Source organism: Maniola jurtina, chromosome 22 (assembly GCF_905333055.1).
Source record: "Maniola jurtina chromosome 22, ilManJurt1.1, whole genome shotgun sequence".
In the NCBI taxonomy this organism is placed as follows: domain Eukaryota; kingdom Metazoa; phylum Arthropoda; class Insecta; order Lepidoptera; family Nymphalidae; genus Maniola; species Maniola jurtina.
Window position 1 is genome coordinate 9622982 of NC_060050.1, and position 21200 is coordinate 9644181.

The following is a 21200-nucleotide window of genomic DNA, read 5'->3' on the forward strand; positions in this document are numbered from 1 at the left end:
ACTGAAATCTAGAATGAAGATAGATTGATTATACCTTGGATTAACGCATAAGCTACTTTTTACTCTGGAACATCAAAAACTTATATCCACGCGAACGAAGTCGCGGGCATCAGCTAGTATTTATATAAGTTTCGGTCAAAACTGAAGTAAGAAAATATATTTAAGAGATGCTTAAATAAGCCTGGATATCTGTAATGGATAGAATCGATTCGAGTATTTACTGTGTAATAGAACCAGGCAAGCCTAGAAGGTTTCCCGGGCGAGTGTTTACTTTCCTTCCTTTATTTCCCTGATAGCTCCGAGCAAACCTTTGCGCACGTAGGTTTCTTTAATAACGCTTAGGGCACTTCTTTTTTATCTTTGACAGGTTTGCGCTTGGCTTCGGTCTCTCTTGATGATAAATGATGATGAATATATGAAGAAAAAAGATATTTAAATTTTAATATGTTTCAAATATTTAAGACTAAATGGTATGACTAATGGTAAAGTACCTACGCACTAGTACTATAACTCTATCCCACACATTTTGTTTCTCAGAAATTAAGGAACGTCTAGCGGCAGTGGGATCTTGGACCTACATGAAATCTCATATGGTTTCGTTCCTCAAAAGGAAAAACGGAACCCTTATAGGATCACTTTGTTGTCTATCTGTCTGTCCGTCCGTCCGTCTGTCCGTCCGTCCGTCCGTCCGTCCGTCCGTCCGTCCGTCCGTCCGTCCGTCCGTCCGTCGTGTCTGTCAAGAAAACCTATAGGGTACATCTAGAATCATGTAATTTGCCAGGTAGGTCTTATAGCACAAGTACAGTAATAAATCTGAAAACCGTGAATTTGTGGTTACATCGTTAAAAAAAATTAAAATGTGTTTCAAGTTTTCAAAGTAAAATAACTATACCAAGTGGGGTATCATATGAAAGGGCTTTACCTGTACATTCTAAAACAGATGTTTGATTATTTTTATGCCTAATAGTTTTTGATTTATCGTGCAAAATGTCGAAAAAACTACCCGAGTACGGAATCCTCAGTGCGCGAGTCTGACTCGCACTTGGACGGTTTATCATGACTGATTTGTCTTTCCAGGGTGTACTCCGGGAGCTGGAGCAGAAGAAGCCGCAGCTGGACGAGCTGCTGCACACGGCGGAGAGTCTTAAAGGCACGGAGAATCGGCAGCAACTACACGGAAAAGGTAATTCTAGTTAATATGGTTTTACCTTCATAATGCATCAAGTCCTCGATATTCCAAAGCATAGAGATGAGTCTTTAATGAGTGTGTCCTACCTGTGATGACGGCTTGGCGCCGAAACGTGGACACTGATAGTTGGCCTTTTCTACAAGTTGAAAGGCGTTCAGCGTACTATGGAGCGGATTTATATATCAATCATACATACCTCGATTTTATGAGGCGAGGGGACGCCCTGCACACCAGTCGCGGTATCCCGCACCAGCATAGTGCGGGGGCTGTGCGGGTATGCGGAGCGTCCCCACCCCGATCACCATCTCGACCTGTCGCGTACTATACCTTCTAAACAAGAGTAGCCTTACGCTGCATGATAAGTTTAGAGCCTCAATAGCTCAACCGGTAAAGGAGTAGACTGAAAACCGAAAGGTCGACGGTTCAAACCCCGCCCGTTGCACTATTGTCGTACCTACTCCTAGCACAAGCCTCACGCTTAGTTGGAGAGGAAAGGGGAATATTAGTCATTTAACATGGCTAATATTCTTTTTCTTTTTTAAAAAAAAGTGATCAGTTCAGGTTGCACTCATAAACTATATTAGGTAAAAAATACTAGGTGATGCCCGTGACCTCGTCTGTATGGATTTAGGTTTTTTAATAATACCGTGGGAACTCTTTTTTCCAGGATAAAAGTTGCCTATGTCAATTTTCGAGCCACAAGCTACCTCTGTATCCGTGTAAATCCGTTAAACGAATGGACCCTTAATAATTCCGAGGGAACTCTTTGATTTTCCGGAATTAAAAGTACCCCGTTATTACCCATTGATATTTCTAAAAATAATATACAAATCAGGAAAACTTTAAATTAGAAGTTTAGTGTAGGTTGTGTATTTTCTCTTCGGTTAAAGTAAATTCGAAGTTTGCCCAAATCCATTATAAGTCTGTCGGCAGTCTAAAATTGTTTATTTAACAATATGAAGCCATAAACTTTCTCTCTAAACAAAAACTTTTCTTTTACTACCCTTATAATATAACCAATTTCACTTAAACGGGCTCTGAATTCCACTTTTTTTTATACTTTTATACTACTTACCTACTCTACCGTATCTTAGGGTGTGGCACTCAAGTTTTGTCCTACCATGTTTTAGTCTCTATTAGAATGGATTAAGAGCTGTTCACAACTTTTAGGACCATTGTACTAAGAGGTTGTAAATCTTGGACCGGCGTTGATTCACGAGCTAAGTGGTGCTACATTTTGCAGCAAACGATTGAAGCTTTAATGATAATAGGTATAGGGGTGAAATTTGCGTGAAATGTTTTGATTTTTTTACGTTGCTCAGTGTATAAGAATGGCTAGATGTTAGCCGGTAAGTAGCAATATCTCGAGGGGTTTTATTCTCACCTGGTAATAAAGGAAGCTGATTGTACGTACTTTATATTTATGTCTACTTATTATAGGTATATACATTTAATGTTATACTTACCAGTTTCGCACAGGTATGTTTACCCCTATTTTATACACTGAAAATACTATGATCTCTTATATGAAAAAGTAGCTTAGAAAAAAATTCAAACTAATATTTCGCCCCCTTAGGGGCTGAACTTACAAATATCCTTTCTTAGCGGAAGTGTATACGTCAAAATAACTACATGCCTCAGTCCGATCCGGCCAGTGGTTTGAGCTGTACGGTGACAGGTCAGTCAATCAGTCAGTCAGTCAGCTTTTCCTCTTATTATAATATAATAATATAGATTACTAGCTGACGCCCGCGACTTCGTCCGCGTGGATTTAGGTTTTTTGAAATCCCGTGGGAACTCTTTGGTTTTCCGGGATAAAAAGTAGCCTATGTGCTAATCCAGAATATTATCTATCTCCATTCTGAATTTCAGCCAAATCCGTCCAGTAGTTTTTGCGTGAAAGAGTAACAAACATACACACACACACACACACACACACACACACACACACACACACACACACACACACACACACACACACACACACACACACACATACAAACTTTCGCCTTTATAATATTAGTGTGATAAGATAGTCGACAATAAAGTAAATAAGTCTCGTAGAAGCGTAGGCGTAATAACTTTCTAGTATCGGTAATAGTCCAGTTAAATAGACGAAGTCGATCTGGAAAATTACTACCCACTACACAGATACATATGTCGAACTTATAACATCCCTCTTTTTGGATCGGGGGTTAAAAATAAATCTTATTATCCGTATCAACAAAAGCTTTGGGGAAAGAAAATCAGGGGCAAAGAGTAGTCCTTGATAACACAATGGGGGGACATTCGAGCAGATAGTACTAAAGACCCCTCAGCGTCGGGTGTATCTCGAATCGAAAGCCATTCATCTTTCTAAACGATTTGCAAATTAATTGATAGGAATTTTGGTCCGTTTTGTCTCGTTCTGAAATACAAATCCTTGACAATCTATTTACAAAGGCTTTATTATGTCTGTTAAGATAATTTTCTGAAAAGAGAGATGGTAATATTTTTTTTAATTCTATGGCTACTTTTTCCCTTCGATTTCGTCCGCTTGGATTTAAATAAAATATTGCGTTGGTTTTTCTCAAAAACTTTCAAAAGGCTGCAAAAGGAGTAACATAGGCTATTTTTTAACCGACTTTCAAAAAAGGAGGAGTTGTGTTTTTCTATCTATGTACCTACACTGATATCTCCGAGATTTCTGAACCGATATGCGTAATTTTTTTAATCGATAGAGAAACTTTGTGATATTGTTTCATAAAAAATTTGGATTCTAACTCCTCAATCCTGATGCTACACGGGATCTGACCAATCCACGCGGGCGAAGCTGTGGGCATCATCTAGTTATTAATAATAATAATAAACATAGCCACACATCGAAATTCCAAATTAGCTAGTCCATAATAAAAACAGAAGAAAAAGCTAAGAGGAAAAACGCGATTTTTATGATTCAAGATTTGCATATTTCAAAGTATTCAATCGATATCTCTCCGTAGAGAATGGACGGACGGGACCCTGCATAGATTATGATTCCACTTTCATCTCTAGCAAAAAAGGTATGAAAGAAAAATATAGATTTATGAAATTTAATGGAGCTTTTTAGAGTTCCGTAACCAAAGGGTAAAAACTAAATAAAAATAATCACACTAATATTATAAAGGCGAAAGTTTGTATGTGTGTGTGTGTGTGTATGTTTGTTACTCTTTCACGCAATAACTACTGAATGGATTTGGCTGAAAGGAATGGAGATAGATAATATCCTGGATTAGCACATAGGCTACTTTTTATCCCGGAAAATCGAAGAGTTCCTACGGGATTTAAAAAAAAACCGAAATCCACGCGGGCGAAGCCGCGGGTAGTTCTAGTATTGAATAACATCAATACCGATCGAAGATTGATTAGATATCAATATTGATAGATCATGGCTCTAACTCAAAGTTTTCTCTTCCTAATGACTAAAAAGCAACCACCCTGTCTCTTAAAGGGGAGTCCACTTTGTTTTTTTGCCAGAGTACTGGATCACTAGATCAACAAAAATGTACTATCATTTAATTGTCTGTGAATTTCCGTTTAATTTTCACAAAGAAAATTAATTTGCGTATTCTGTGTCGATCGATGAAAAATGTGCACGAAAATAAAAACCAATCTATTTGATATTACATACTTTTGTCTTTGCACAATAAGGGCCAATTTTTTCATTGTCAAATAACTTTTATCTGAGGAATTTTGACGCTTTGACAGATTTTATATACAAAAACTGTGAAAACCTCTAATTTATTCCTCAGATAAAAGTTATTTGACGATTGAAAAATCAGCCCTTAGTTATTAAAATACGGTTCAGTCTTGTATTATTATTGATTGAGGCCTGATGAATTAATTTACATAAAAAAGATTATCGAAAATACTGCTATTTTTCTTTTTTAATTTGCATTACCAATCGGGTGATGGTAGTATTATTAAAAGCAAACTTAGCTAATGTTAAAATAACCTATAATGTAGACCTTACGAGTATTTGACATGTCTGTAGAATGGGTTGGGAGCGCTATGTTTTCTCTTAGACTTGTTGCTTGATGCTAATTACCGTTGCTCTGCGTTAACGAAATTGAATCCTTTCCCTGGAGATGGTACACTGTATATTATATTAACTAAACTCTTTATTAAACATTAAACTCTATTTTAATAGCAAAAAGGTTTATAGTCTATTGTCATTGCTTTGCGAGAATCAAAGAAGTATACAGTTGAATGATAATAAACTTTAAGTAAATCAAGCTAAGGTTGAAAACTTCTTTAGGGCGGTTTTAAGCTGGGATGGGATGCACATTCAAAGTTATGCACTAAGATTTGTTTATCGGAAGCTTGTTTTGGTAACTTACTAACGTTTTAAAGGTTTAACTATAGTACGCGACAGAATATTTTTCATGTCCGAATAGCTGAAAGTGAAAAATTGCTGAAAGGCCGTCAGCGCATTGGCGTTTCCTCCAAATAAATGTTCATGGGCGGCGCTTGGGGCGGCGGTAATCACTGACTAGCCTGCTCGTTTGCTCGCTATTTCTATTAAAAAAAAACTTGAGGCTATTACCACAAACTACAAAATCAATATGTACATATTGTAGTATGTACTTAGTACTAATAAGAGAGAGATATCATTTCTTTTCTACCTGGAATCGACCACAATTTTCAGTACCATTTACTATGGAATGAGCTCTATATTACCACCACACCCTACTTATTAGGGCTTGGCGTCCACCAGTAAATATATCATGACTATCCCATTGTCAGTCCACTACTGAGCACAGAATTAACAAGTGTAAATTAAAAATTTATAACACTCCCGACAATTGAGGGTTACAGTAACTAGAAAAGAGCTGATAACTTTCAAACAGCTGAACCGATTTTCTTGGATTATAGCTAAGAACATTCTCGATCAAGCCACTTTTAAACCAAAAAAACTAAATTAAAATCGGTTCATTAGTTTAGGAGCTACGATAGCACAGACAGAACACAGATACACACGTCAAACTTAATATAACACTCCTCTTTTTGGGTCGGGGGTTGAAAAGGGTTTAGGCTATAGGACTACGATGGCCAAGTGCAGATTGGCAGACTTCACACGCCTTTGAGAACATTTTGAAGAACTCATATGTTGGTTTCCTCACATATTGTTGTGCTTCACCATTAAAGCAAGTGATATTTGCGTTTAAGTCTGGGCCCTTGTTCATTAGATATTAATGCCGTGTCGCTGAAGTTGATACACGCTTTAAGTGAATCTGACTGAGCTTGGCTTATATTTAGGCCGACGACTAAGCCTTGTAAATTATAATCCAGAGAGGAAATTGCGCCAGCATCTGGGATCCACGCCCAGGAGTGGTTATTGTATATTGGTTAGTGTATATTTTTTACCCGACTGCAGCAAAGCCAAAGGAACGGTAATGATTTTAGCAGTCTACTACATACATATGTATGTTTGTATCCAGATTCTGTGTGTTCCACCGTAGTGCCTAAACTACTGGGCCGATTTTGATAAATGAGGTGTCAATTGATTGGTCGAGTGGGATATCAAATGAAAGAGGAGAAAATTCGGAGCTCATGATTATAAATGTACATTAAAATATACCAAGTGACAGAAAAACAATTTAATGTAATATTTCAGCGGTTAATAACGCGATCGCAGTCGGGTCAGGTTTTAGTTTTCAACTTTAACTGGTTATGAATCCATCTACCATTTATCACTAGGACTAACTCATTGCTAGCCTACTACTGAGAACAGGTCTCCTCTTAGAATGAGAAGGGCTTAGGCCATAGTTTGCCACGCTGGCCAAGTGCGGATTGGCTGACTTTACAAACGTTTGAGAACTTTTAGGCATGAATATTTTCTTTTGATGTTTTCCTTCACAGTTAAAGCAAACGATATTTAATTGATTATACTAATGTTATAAATGCGAAAATGTGTCTGTTTGTATATCTGTTACCTTTTCCTAAATTAATATTAATTAGTAGTGTGCCTAAGTTATTTTTATAAATATTTCATTTTTTTATCTGCTCTGTATAGCTTTTGTGTGATTATAAATAAATACCTATGACAAAGAGCTACATGCTCTTTGTCATAGGTAGATTATATATGTCATAGGTATCGTTTGCAGATTTGAGTATAATACCTACACGACATGATCATTTACCATCAAGTGAAATCGTATGTGACTCAATTTTGATACAAGGAAAAAAAGCAAAGAGAAGAATGTATAGGGAATGTTCAATAGAGGGTAACCGCCGTTGTTCATATTGACACGTCTATAGGGAGGGGAATGTTGCCTAGAGTTGAAATATTACCGTCGATAATACATCCAATATCGATATTGTGCTTCACAATACTAAAGTAAAGCGATCATCATCATCATCAACACCATCTCCTCGCCATCTCATCACTGAGCAATCGATTACAATTGATATTGATAGATACACCTTATCACGGCAGAAACGTCGAATAACTGCAAATCAAATCAAATCATAATGATTTATTCACAAGTGTAAATTAAAATTTATAACACCCCCGACAAGTCAAGGTTACAGTATCTGAGTTTTCCAAAACATCATTTTCAAATAAATAATCATCTATCTAGGCAACGTCGATCTTGACAGCTTGACATTTGTCAATTGACATAATATTATGAACCTAACGGTTATCTAACCTTCTCTTCTACAAGAAAACTAGAAAAGAGCTGATAACTTTTAAACGGCTAAACCAATTTTTTTGGATTATAGCTAAGAACACTCTCGATTAAGCCACCTTTCAAACAAAAAAAAAAGTAAATTAAAATCGGTTCATTCGTTTAGGCGCTACGATGCCAAAGACAGATACACAGATACACACGTCAAACTTAAACACCCCTCTTTTTGGGTCGGGGGTTAAAAAGTAGTCAGCTTGAGTGTAAAGGGTTCAGGTGGTGGGATGTTACTACTGCCAGCTTCAATATAAACTATTGTCACGGCCACGCCTGCGTAGTGTTGGGAACTAAATGTCGATGAACAGTCTTGTTGTCGATAAATCATAAAATTAAATAGTTTAAATAATGAAATTTACCTGCAGTATGCGACAGATCGATATGGCAATTGAAGTATGGGGGGGGGGGGGAAATGTGTTTGAGCAATTAAACCTTATTTGCTCTAAGAATTCTTCGTGCCTGAGAATTCTCCGTAATGTTCTCAAAAGTGTGTAAGTCTGCCAATCCGCACTTGGCCAGCGTGGTAGACTATGGCCAAACTATTCTCATTCTGGAAAGAGATCCGTGCATTACGGCTAACTACTGAGCACGTATCTCCTCTGTCACGGATTTGTGTAACGTTATAAATAAATAAATAAATTGACTTTTATTTCAGGCGATTAGACCCATAATTGTGTTAGTATGACAAATCACTTAAGACTATGTCAGTAGGTACTCATTTCTAGCTTAACAACTAATTCTATAACTAAAAAGCCTGAGGGAGCCTCTTGGCGCCTATGTGAGCACCCCCCAGCACCTCCAGTGATAAATTGTGATGTAACGTTAGAAATTAGTGCATAGTTTTCATAGAATATTTTGGTGAAAAAAAAAAACTTGGGATGGCATGCATGTGTATCACATGACTTAAAGTCGACAGGTCGGCGAATTTGAAAATTTAAAACTATTAAGTAATCCCCTGATACTTCACAGCTTTTACTGACTCTACTAACGCTATAAAGTTTATGTCAGTGTACCACTTGAAGTTCTAAAAGATCAATGATCTTAGATACGACCAAAAAAAACCGGAGAAAAGTCGATGCTATGAAAAATATCGACCATGCTACATCACTTTACTACACCCCGTAGCAGTCTACGCGTCTCTTATCTCTACGACCCTCGCGTAGCCCCACGCAGCTACGAGCCCTCTACGCAACTCAAAGGGACTTTCAAATTCACGTCTATGCATTGTGCCAGTTTCATTCATAACCCACGGTAATTTATGGACGTTACAAATGCAGTTTGCTGAAATATTTATTTTGGTTTATTTTACTATCTATGTACAGATAGGTATAAGTTTTTTGAAGATTTTTAGAAGTTGATTCTTGCCGGCTCTTTCTCAGTAGAGTTTGAGTTTTGGACTTATTGGTAGTCTTGACATTGTTATAAGAGCCACAAGTAGCTTGTAAATCACACTTCACAATAATATTATAAAGGAGAAAGTTTGTATGTGTGTGTGTGTGTGTGTTTGTGTGTGTATGTTTGTTACTCCTTCACGCAAAAACTACTGGACGGATTGGGCTGAAATTTAGAATGGAGATAGATTATACCCTGGATTAGCACATAGGCTACTTTTTATCCCGGAAAATCAAAGAGTTCCCACGGGAATATCAAAAAACCTACATCCACGCGAACGAAGTCGCGGGTATCAGCTAGTTTTAGATATAAGTCACTGCCCCATGAAGAAAGTTGAGATTTGGAAACTAATATCTAATGATAAGGCTAATTTGTAGGAAATGAAGCGAGACTCAAAAGAGAAAAAAACTGGGAAAATAGTCTTTATCTGCAACCGATAAACGTCCACTCCTGGGCAAGATCTTTTGTAGGAAGTTCCATACGCCATGGTCTAGCGCCCCCTGGACCCTGGACTCATTTGATGTCGTTTGTAGGCATCTTCTAGGCAAGCGCGCTCCATCTTAGGCTGAATCATCATTTGTTATCAGATCTGATCGCAGCTTAGTGCTAGTCTATATTATATTAAACAAACCGGCCAAGTGTGAGTGATAAAATACTAATTATTTTTTGTGATGTTACCACAAATTCATGGTTTTCGGATCTTTTCCTTTACTTGTACTATAAGACCTGCCAAATTTCATGATTCTAGGTCAACGGGAAGTACCCTATAGGTTTCCTTGGCAGACACGACAAACGGACAGACAGCGAAGTGATCTTGTAAGGGTTCATTTTTTCCTTTTGTTGTACGGAACCCTAAAAAAGGCTCGCCCAAGGGCTGTTACTACCACCGGTGTTCAAGGCCAGGCACCGCTGCCCGGCACAAGACGAGCTGTTATCGGCGGGACGTGATCGTTAACCTATTCCGAGGGGGGAACCGTCACCAGTCGACGCTGGCCCGCCCGCCCGGCTGCACGCGTCCACGGCGAGGCCTAAACCAAACATATCATAGTGTTTCTAAGTGTTTTTTTAATAAGCGTGAGTTTTATTGTGATGTTTTACCACCTACTAGTGTGCACACACCCTGTCTCGGATTTTCACGTGAAAAAAACGCGTGAAAATTGATGAAAATTAATCGAAAACATGTCGTATGTATTGGCTAGGAAGGGCGAAAGTTATGGTTTTTGCGTTTGCCTTTTTTCACCCAGGAAATTTTGTACCATATTTGTATCTAGTTTCACTTGGTATTTTATTGGAGCTTACTAAGCCTGCTTTGGATTTTCACGTGAAAAAAAACGCGTGAAAATTGATGAAAATTAATCGAAAACATGTCATTTAGCTTGCATTGAATTTGACAATATCAAAAGATTTTTCAGAAATCATGCTCTACTATGAAAAAGTAACGAAAACGTAATAATATGTACAGTCAGAAACAAAACTAGGTTTGCACCCGTCAGTATAAGAAAAGCGAATGTATTCGTAATTAATTGTTTATCTTTTTGTTAGCTGAAATAAACACGAGTGAAAATTGATGAAAATCAGTCATGTACCCACAATTACACATTTGTAACAAATGTAAATTAAAAATTTATAACACTCCCGACAAGTGAAGTTTACAGTAACTAGAAAAGAGCTGATAACTTGGATTATAGCTAAAACACTCTCGATCAAGCCATCTTTCAAACAAAAAAAACTAAATTAAAATCGGTTTATTATTTTAGGAGCTACGATGCCACAGACAGATACGCAGATACACACGTCAAACGTATAACACCCCTCTTTTTGGGTCTGGGGTTAAAAAAGACTAGATTGTTGTTATATTATTCGTGTTCTGTCTGTTTAATATGGTCTGTATCCAGTATCACTCATTTGGCAAACCAAATAAGTGATACTGGATACTTTAGTAATCATGGTTATTAAAAAAAAGGTAATGAATTTGGTTGAGATACTTGTTAATATTTTAGGAACCTTTTTTTGCTGGCTATCCTAACATAGGCTAGGCTAGGTTCATATTATAAATCAAAGCCAAAACCAAAACCGAAACCAAAGGGTGCAGTGGGTTTCATCTTAGCTGCATCCTCACTTACCACCATAACGCGTAGACGCGTAGATGTGCACATATAGATTCGCGTCGTGGACGCTCGCATCGCGATCCTATCCCGCGTTCAATATGCGCAGGTATGGTCGCAGCTTCATAATTTAGAGTCAACCGTAGTGTTGTCACGAATAACAGCAATTCATTATATCGATAGTACATTATATGAGGGTAATTTGGGTGGAGCTTTTGCGACGTCATCCATCAATTTGACTTGTTGATATCGCGTACACAAAATTTGAATAGGTATGAGCTGCGTGTTCGAGTAAATTATAGTATAAAAATAACTGTCGATAAAATTACTTTTGGCTGTATATTTAAATTTTTCTTATTACTCAAGATCTTATTTAAGATTTTGTAACTCTTTTTTAACATTTGCTAAAAATTATGTTAAATGTCAGTTTTACTAAAGTGATGCGTAACTTTGATTCTACAGTGTGCCTAGTGGGAGGATTTTTAACCTATTCGATCGCGTAAAAGTCAACTGCGTTTTGTATGGAATTGAAACAGCGCCATCTAGTGACAAGAATATGGCGCTGTTTCAATTCCATACAAAACGCAGTTAACTTTTACGCGATCGAATAGGTTAATAATCTCCCGCTAGGCACACAGCAATGTGATTTGAGCTTTAGATTATATATTTTAATTTAGCTAACCCACCGCGGTTGAGCTCGAAAGGGTTTTTTGAAAATCCTGGTACGCGTACTCACAACCGGAACCCCACGCGTACTCACAACCCCAAAGCCCAAATATCAATTTTCCAAGATATAACTTGGAAACTTCATCACATTTTTAACCCCCTTAGCGATGGAATTCCCAAAAAGCATTTCTTAGTGGGTGCCTACGTAATAAAAGGAGCCTATGGTCACAAGTTTTAACCCCTGTGGTTTAGGATGTGCGTTGATAGATAAGTCAGTCATTCGAGACAAGTTTTTTCATACTTTGAATTATATAACTTTGTTTGATTTCAATAAAACCTTGAAAAATAAAATTAATAACTCATGTTTTAATTAGAGGGAAAAGGTAATCTATACAAGCAAAAGGGCATTGCCTACTCTGTAATTAAAAACCGATGCAGTTCAGATATAGTGAAACGCGATCTTAATTAGTTTCGAACTGGTAGTTGTGCAACTCTATAATTTAGTTCCCAGTCGTCGCTAAATTAGGTTTTAATACTAACTAGGGAACTTTATCAGGTCTTTTAGCGCATAAAATATTTCTTTAGTTTAGACTCTTTATAATATATTTTGTCTGTCTCTGTGTGATTTTACTTAGGGCGCCTTTTTTTGTCGCAAAGTGCCGTGCGGAGGCAGCGCGATTGCAGCGCTGCGGCTGAGCGTCATTTCATCGATAAATGGATTAACTTACTTCCTACAGACAAAATGCTACCTACGTTTGACGCTAGATAGGCTTTGAAACAACTAGGTTTCTTTGATTTCAAGTCATCCCTGCCTAATATTTGACAGATGTCGATTTCCGGATCAAACAGAGAGTTTCCTCACTCTAGTTCACTCTGCTGAAATGTGATTTTACGCACCATCGTTGATAGAGTTCGAGTATTGAAACACAATAACGTCAGAGCAAAATAGACTTAAAACTATCTGATTTAAAGTCAGAAATTCAATACCACGTATTTTAATTTTAAAAGTCTTCCACTGGGAGATCTGGCTATGGTATGAACGAACTTCAGATTTAAAACCAAATCGTTAAGGTCAATTTTAGTAAAACTCCGAAGTGTTTCGCTGCTCGTATTCTATCAACGTTGGTGAATTGTAATATCTCATACTAAACACACTGATCGTGTAGGCTTCTCGTAGTAAGATAATGAATTTGCAACGATCAAGAGTTGGCCTAATAAGCCTTTGACCTCCACCTGCCATGGTGATGGCTGTAGGTGTAAAAATGAACTTGAACTTTGTGAAATGTAATATCTCATACTAAGCACACTAAACGTATAAGCTTTTCGTAGTGAGATAATAAATTCGAAACGGTCAAGGGTTGGCCTGATAAACAAAAAGCCTTTGACCTCGACCTGTCCCAGGTGATAACTTATTTAAGGCGCAGCTCTGGCCCGGCAAAGAGGATTATATCCGAGACCCGGGCGAATCTCAAACTCTATCATACGTACCTACATCACACTAATATTATAAAGACGAAAGTTTGTATATACGCTAAAATTTGGTTGGAAATGAAGATAGCTTAAACCCTTTTTTTTTCGTAAGCAAGTCTATGTTAGTATCACTTAGGATGATGTAAATGTTCTAACGATACCCCATGAATCCAAAGCTGTTCAGGCACTTAAGAGTTATATCAGTACAAAGAAGCTGTCACCACTATATCATATTAAAAATCTAACATCAAAAGGAGTACAGTACCTTCTTTGATAAATGATTTTGAGTTTGAGTTCTTCCAAAATAAAAAATGGAGCTCTCAAGTCGCCCCTAAAGAAAAATAAGCTTCGAATTGACCTCTTCCTTTTTGTGAAATCTGTTAAAAATATAATCCCCTTGTACCCAATTAAGAGCTTCGACATTTTGTACGTTAAACCGTTAACATGAAGTGCTTAAGAGGGCTCTCTCCGTCACTCGTTTCCACTCGTTTCATACAATCGTAGTTCCAATTTCATTTGAATATTAAGCAACCTAAGTCCATGAAATTTTGCAGACATATTCTAGAAACTAATATCTATGTCTGTGGTTTTCCAGATTTCTGTTAAAATATTCGGTTTCAAAGTTACGCGGTCTTAAAAAATTTCATACAAATCTTTGAGCCCCTGTAATTTTAAAACTACATATTTTTAGAAAAATCTAAAACACCACAGACACAGATATTAGTTTCTAGAATATGTCTGCAAAATTTCATGGACTTTGGTTGCTTAATAATCAAATGAAATTGGAACTACGATTGTATGAAACGAGTGGAAACGAGTGACGGAGAGAGCCCTGTTAATTATGGCCATGTTAAAATTATCTTTATCATAATGACAGGGTAAGAGTTTTAATTAACAACTTTGTCGCAGCTTGATTTTAATTAGTACAAGAGACTATATTCATATAAAATTAATAAAATTGAAAATATCATTGTGATATCTACTATCTACGCTTGGAGTATCTCACGTGATCAAATCAAATATGAGAAATGTATTATAGAAGCAGGCGTTATTTTGCGGAACTCCATGATATACAAGGAACCAAAAGCTTAATTTGCTATAATCCGCCAACCAACGAAATCTGTATGGTGCAACATGCAGCATGCGACATGCACCACTCGCCCTCCCACTGATAAACATGCAGGAAAAGCCAGCCACTGATTGCAAAATACTTTGCAATTAGGCATTGTAAGGTCTACATCTCCTGAGGATGCTCCGGTGTCGAGGCGAAACGCGCGTCGAGTGGTGTTGGGATTTGTGTGGTGCTGCGTGGTGGTGGTGCGTGTGGTTTGCTTGGTGGCTGGCTTTTCCTGCATGTTTATCAGTGGGAGGGCGGGCGGTGGTGGCCTCCCCACTAGGTGGGGGGGGGGGGGGGGGGGGGGTCCTTCTAACGCTTTCCGTTGTGAGGTCGCCATTCGAGCCTTGAGTCCCAAACGTCCGTCAGTTTCTCGAACTGTATATGCCCTGCTTATTGCCACTTTAGCTTAACAACCCGCTGAGCAGTTCAGTTATTCTGGTTCTTCGACAGATCTCCTCATTTCTGATTTTTACAGTCTTGGCAAATTGATGCAAAGCTTATAAAGTATCACTTACCATCTGGTTAGATTGCAGTCAAGGGCTAACCTGTATCTGAATTTAAAAAAGTGACGTTCCATATTACTTTCTCAGATATATCATACTTTTTCAGATATATTTTTCCACATTGCTAGTTACCAGGGTAACTAAATTAAATTCGGAAACTGAATTGAGTTGGTTACCGGTGGTGTCGTGATTTTCAGCCATTCAATTGGTTTTGGCAGTTTTGTTGATAGTATTAGCAAGGCAGGTGTTGATAAATGCATCTAATAGTTTATCTAATACTAGCCGATGCCCGCGGCTTCGCCCGCGTGGATTTAGGTTTTTCAAAATCCCGTGGAAACTCTTTGATTTTCCGGGATAAAAAGTAGCCTATGTGCTAATCCAGGATATTATCTATCTCCATTCCAAATTTCAGCCAAATCCGTCTGGTAGTTTTTGCGTGAAGGAGTAACAAACATACACACGCACACACACATAAAAACTTTCGGCTTTATAATATTAGTGTGTTGTGATTGCTAGCTTTTGCTTTTGGTTTCGTCTTCGTGAAAGATTAAAGCTATATCTTATGTGTTCGTGGACTAATCACTACCTACCAATATCTAAATATTATAAATGCGGAAATAGTTTTGTTTGTTGGTTTGTCCTTCAATCACCACGCAACGGACTTACGGATCGACCTGATTCTTTGCACTGATATAGTGCTACTTTATATCCCGGAAAATCACAGAGTTCTCACGCATTATGGAAATCTTCACGCAAGTGTCAATAACATCTGTATAAAGTCAAGTCAATCACATGTACTATAAGGGAATTCATAGGTAATGAACAGATAGACATACATACATTATTTTATTTTATTAAGCTTACTTTGAAAAAAATTGCACTAATCAAAAAATAAATCTAAAAAATATTCAAAAATCGGTAAAATTTTGTGCTAGTTTATTATTAATATAGGGTTGTAGTAACTAAATAAATAATAATTTATCGATATCATCGTAATGCATACCTAGCTTGGAATATCTTCAATGTGTACACAGTACAGTTGAGTGAATCGATACGTGTAGGTTGGGCCCCACTTCAAGTGAAGTACAAGCGGTTTAAGGGGCCGAATTCGGGCCGAACTTCATGAGACATGCCACCATTACCTTGAAGTTGCCTTGACCTAATTGGAAACGTATATTGCTAAGCTATTTAGTGTATCGATGCCATGCTAATCAGGAGTAAAAGATTTCTAAGGTAGTTTTAGTAAGTAATTCAAAGACTTTTAACACTGTGGACTCTTAAGACTTGCAGTGCAATAAATTGTCAATAGGTACTTATTCGCGGCATGGTCTGTTTGATTTGCTAACTTATGCCTGTAACTTAGTCCGCGTGGATTACCTACACTTTCACACCTTTATTTTACCTTCTTAGGGACATAATTTTCAAAAATCCTTTCATATCGGTTGATGATTTTTTACAGATTACAGCTCAAAACAGCTCTACAATATTTTAAATCAAAAATAGCCAATGTTTTCTACTTGAAATTTTAGTTTTAATCAAAAACGGTAATTTTATTTGGAATTACATTAACACCATATACAAGAACCACCTACTACGATTATTTTGTTTATTAATATACTTAGTTAATTTGATTTTCGACTCACTTCGCGGCCAACTTGCTTTCCTGCCATTACTTTTTCAGTACATTTTTCATTTTTTCAATAAATACTTTGACAGTGAATAAATTTTTCTCACATTTTTGCTAAAAATCAGATAAAAGTCAGTTTTTTCTAGCCTCTTAAACTATAAAACATATCTGAGCATTGAAATTACCTATAAAATATGCGAATACAGATGTCGATATTATGGTATCGTAAGTTCGCCATCACTACTCGTATTCTTGGAAAAGGTCCAGGCGGCTAGAGTTGACCCAATAAATATGTATAGATTGGACCACGTATCTCGAGACTTGGAACGTTCAATAATGTATAATTTGTATGAGAAAATCGTTATACAGAATTTCATGAACCTTAGAGTCTGATATTTTGTGCAGAATGGCGCACCTAGTATGTTTTCCACAGTGGACATAGGTTATGTTTTTTTTCTTGTGACGAACTATGGAAAAACCTATATACTTAAAATACCCTATATAAAATACTCTACCGAAACGCAAATAAACAGATAAAAAATCTGTATCTCGAGTATTGCAGATGTTCATGTCTTCTACTCGATTAATAATAATAAATTATTTTATGTGTTAAAAAATTATCCAGTATGCTTCAAATTGAGAAAATTGAGGATTCCGTACTACATAAGAAGTAAAGCGGTAAATGAGGGTTCCCTTTTTCCTTTTGATATACGGAACCCTAAAAATTGGTGGTTACTCCGCGGGTCTTCTAGCAAATCACTTAAACCCATACTACATAATATTAAGTAGGTACTAATCTTCATGTAGGTAGATACATTTTGTTTGAGCAAGAATTTGATGAAGATAAAGATCCGATGCTAAGTAAGCGCTTGGGAAAGAACGCACTAGGCCAAACATATCGCGGTTTTGGAAATGTCTATCATCGCAACGGCTGTGAAACGTATTTATACCAACAAATAGTGTATAAATACAAGTTTTCAAACAAAACTTTATACTCTCAATCTACTGGGAAAATATTTACGATCGACAGTCATAGAAATCAGTTCAAAGTAATAAAATAAACAAACAGACAGGAAAACAGACGTTTAGGAACATAAATACTCGGTATTAAAAATATATTATGTATGGGCTGTAGTCGAAGAGCTGGCGGTGGAATTTCAGATAGTTTTCAAAGATTATTTACTAGTATATTAAACACTCCTGTGTTGAGTGTGTGTCCTACCTGTGACGACGTATGGAGCAGAAACGTGGACACTGACAGTTGGCCTCGTCCACAAACTAAAAGTCGCTCAGCGCGCTATGGAGCGAGCTATGTTGGGTATCACTCTCAGGGATAAAATCCGGAACAAGGAAAATCGCAGGAGAACAAAAGCGACCGACATAGCTCTAAGGATTAGCAAGCTGAAGTGGCAATGGGCAGGTCATGTCTGTCGCAGAACCGACGGCCGATGGGGCAGACGTGTTCTGGAGTGGAGACCGCGCACCGGTAAGCGCAGTGTGGGACGACCTCCAGCCCGCTGGACCGATGACCTGAAGAAGGTGGCGGGGAGCGGGTGGATGAGGAAGGCGGAGGACCGTGTTTGGTGGCGCGCTCTTGGAAAGGTCTATGTCCAGCAGTGGACGCTTACAGGCTGATGGATGGATGGATGGATGGATGGATATTAAACACTCGCTTTTTGAGCGAAAATTTTTGTAGTAATAGGTATAACAATAGTGCAACGGGTGGGGTTTGATTCGTCAACCTTTTGGGTTTCAAGGCAATTAGGGCTTTATTATTTCATACGATTGCTCGGTGTACAAACTAGATAACTAAGTGATAGGTATATCGTTTAATATTATCGGTTTCGTTATTAGTGTTGAATTTAATTTAATTTTAATATTTTTAACCCCCGACCCAAAAAGAGGGGTGTTATAAGTTTGACGTGTGTATCTGTGTATCTATCTGTGGCATCTTAGCTCCTAAATTAATGAACCGATTTTAATTTAGTTTATTCTGTTTGAAAGGTGGCTTGATCGAGAGTGTTCTTAGCTATAATCCAAGAAAATCGGTTCAGCCGTTTGAAAGTTATCAGCTCTTTTCTAGTTACTGTAACCTTCACTTGTCGGGGGTGTTATAAATTTTTAATTTACACTTGTTAAAGTAGTGATTTCATCGTCTTTCCTTCGGAATCATAGGGTTTTAATAGACTGATTTTGGATTAAATAAAACTGTGAAAGTTTAATCTCTACGTATATATCAATGCAGTGGTTTTAGTGTGATGTGCGCTTAACAGGGCTCTCTCCGTCACTCGTTTCATACAATCGTAGTTCCAATTTCATTTGAATATTAAGCAACCAAAGTCCATGAAATTTTGCAGACATATTCTAGAAACCAATATCTGTGTCTGTGGTGTTTTAGATTTTTCTAAAAATATGTAGTTTTAAAATTACAGGGGCTCAAAGATTTGTATGAAAATTTTAAGACCGCGTAACTTTGAAACCGAATATTTTAACAGAAATCTGGAAAACCACAGACATAGATATTAGTTTCTAGAATATGTCTGCAAAATTTCATGGACTTTGGTTGCTTAATATTCAAATGAAATTGGAACTATGATTGTATGAAACGAGTGACGGAGAGAGCCCTCTTAAACAACTTACAACTTTATAATAACTACAACTAACAACAATGATTACAACTTCGTAATAGCAACGTCTCTAACGTCTCTGACGTTGGAGTTGAGGTCGTGTAACTTTGAAAGTTACCGTGACATGACCGTTGAGGTAAAATGTGTCGTTTGGTATGGACGAACAATTTTAGTGATTTGACATCTCCATACAAAATTTTCTTATTAACGTAACTTGAGTGTAAATTTTCCGAAAACGTATCAATCGTTTTGTTCATAAAATTTTAATCTAAATACATACAAGTGTAAATTAAAAATTTATAACACCCGCGACAAGTGAAAGTTACAGTAACTAGAAAAGAGCTGATAACTTTCAAACGGCTGAACCGATTTTATTGGATTATAGCTAAGAACACTCGATCAAGCCACCTTTCAAACAAAAAAAAACCTAAATTAAAATCGGTTCATTAGTTTAAGAGCTACGATGCCACAGACAGATACACAGATACACACGTCAAACTTATATCACCCCTCTTTTTGGGTCGAGGGGAAAGGAAAAAGGGAAAGCTGGCTGACTGATCTATCTACGCACAGCTCAAACTACTGGACAGGTCAAGCTGAAATTTGGCATGCAGATAGCTATTATGACGTAGACATTAGCTCAGAAAGGATTTTTGAAAATTCTGCTCCAAGGGGGGTAAAATAGGGGTTCGAAATTTGTGTAGTCCACGTGGTCATAAGCTAGTAAACTCATATATTTGTCACGTTAGCCATCTTTACATAGACGAAGTATGTATCAATCCGGTCAAGACGCAGGTTTTACTGCCAGGCCGCCGAAACCTTTTGAACGAATATTTCGTCAGCTCTTATTGTAATTTGTTATATTTCATACTTATAGCGGATATGTGACCTTCGTTGTGAATTTTGATTTCAAATTCCATGATTTATTCAAGGGCAATCCTTCCGGTATGGCGACTAAAATAATTCACCATGTTTCAGGTTTATTTTCCAATGGTGTCAATTTATTTTTAAACGCACTTTAAAAGAAGGTGGAAGATATTTTTTTTTTTTTTTTGGGATATAAATATATAGTTTCTTTCAATTAGAAGTGATGATGAAGGCAATACTGACAGCGAAACCTATTACGTCACTTCTGCTATTTCTTAATGGATGCTTTATAGATGTCTTGTGAATTCTATTAGAAGACTGTCTAGATACTTAGCTCTGTGCCAGGTTGCCTAGACTTCTGAATAGTGGCGCGGCTATTTACCTCAGTGACAAGACGCGTGGAAAGAGGAGGGATGGGAATACAAAACACCCTGTTTAGGTACCGACAGCAAAAAAAAAAGAAGTGGAAACTTCTTTAGTGCTTACCGTTGTGATTTAAAACTCGTTGGAACGAAAAAACCGTTAAAAAGAGACAAACATAATATACATCTATGGGATTTAGCTGGCGAGAGAATGAGATAGTATAAGTACATGATAAAGTGTTTTGTGGGGTTATGTATTATTGCATATGTACTTTAGTTACCATAATGCATTTCATGTCATTTGTTGAAATTGAAAACTTGAAGTCTGTATGATTTGTAATGTAATATACGAGTACATATTATAATGTAGAGAGAAATGTAAATAAACTTGTTAACAATAGTTTAATAAATAAGCCCTACGATTATTCTGTTTCTGATAGTCTGTATTCTCTGTTAACAATTTTTTTTCGAAAAATATCAATATTGTGTATAGTAGGTAATTATCAATATTTTTAGTTCATTATTTGCGGGGCGGTCGTGTTTTTAATTTTTGTTAATTACTACTTGTTAT

The 21200-nt window shown here is 37.1% G+C and overlaps 1 protein-coding gene across 8 annotated transcripts in view; it reads left to right on the forward strand.

Annotated features, from left to right (window-relative positions):
- The window catches only part of LOC123876958 (dystrophin, isoforms A/C/F/G/H-like), a 674182-nt gene that overhangs the window by 138768 nt on the left and 514214 nt on the right, over nucleotides 1–21200 (forward strand). For all 8 annotated transcript variants that reach the window (XM_045923406.1, XM_045923412.1, XM_045923405.1 and 5 more), the window contains one exon: nucleotides 1078–1183. In XM_045923406.1, coding sequence (XP_045779362.1) covers nucleotides 1078–1183 — 106 coding nt within the window. The remainder of the gene's footprint in view (nucleotides 1–1077; nucleotides 1184–21200) is intronic.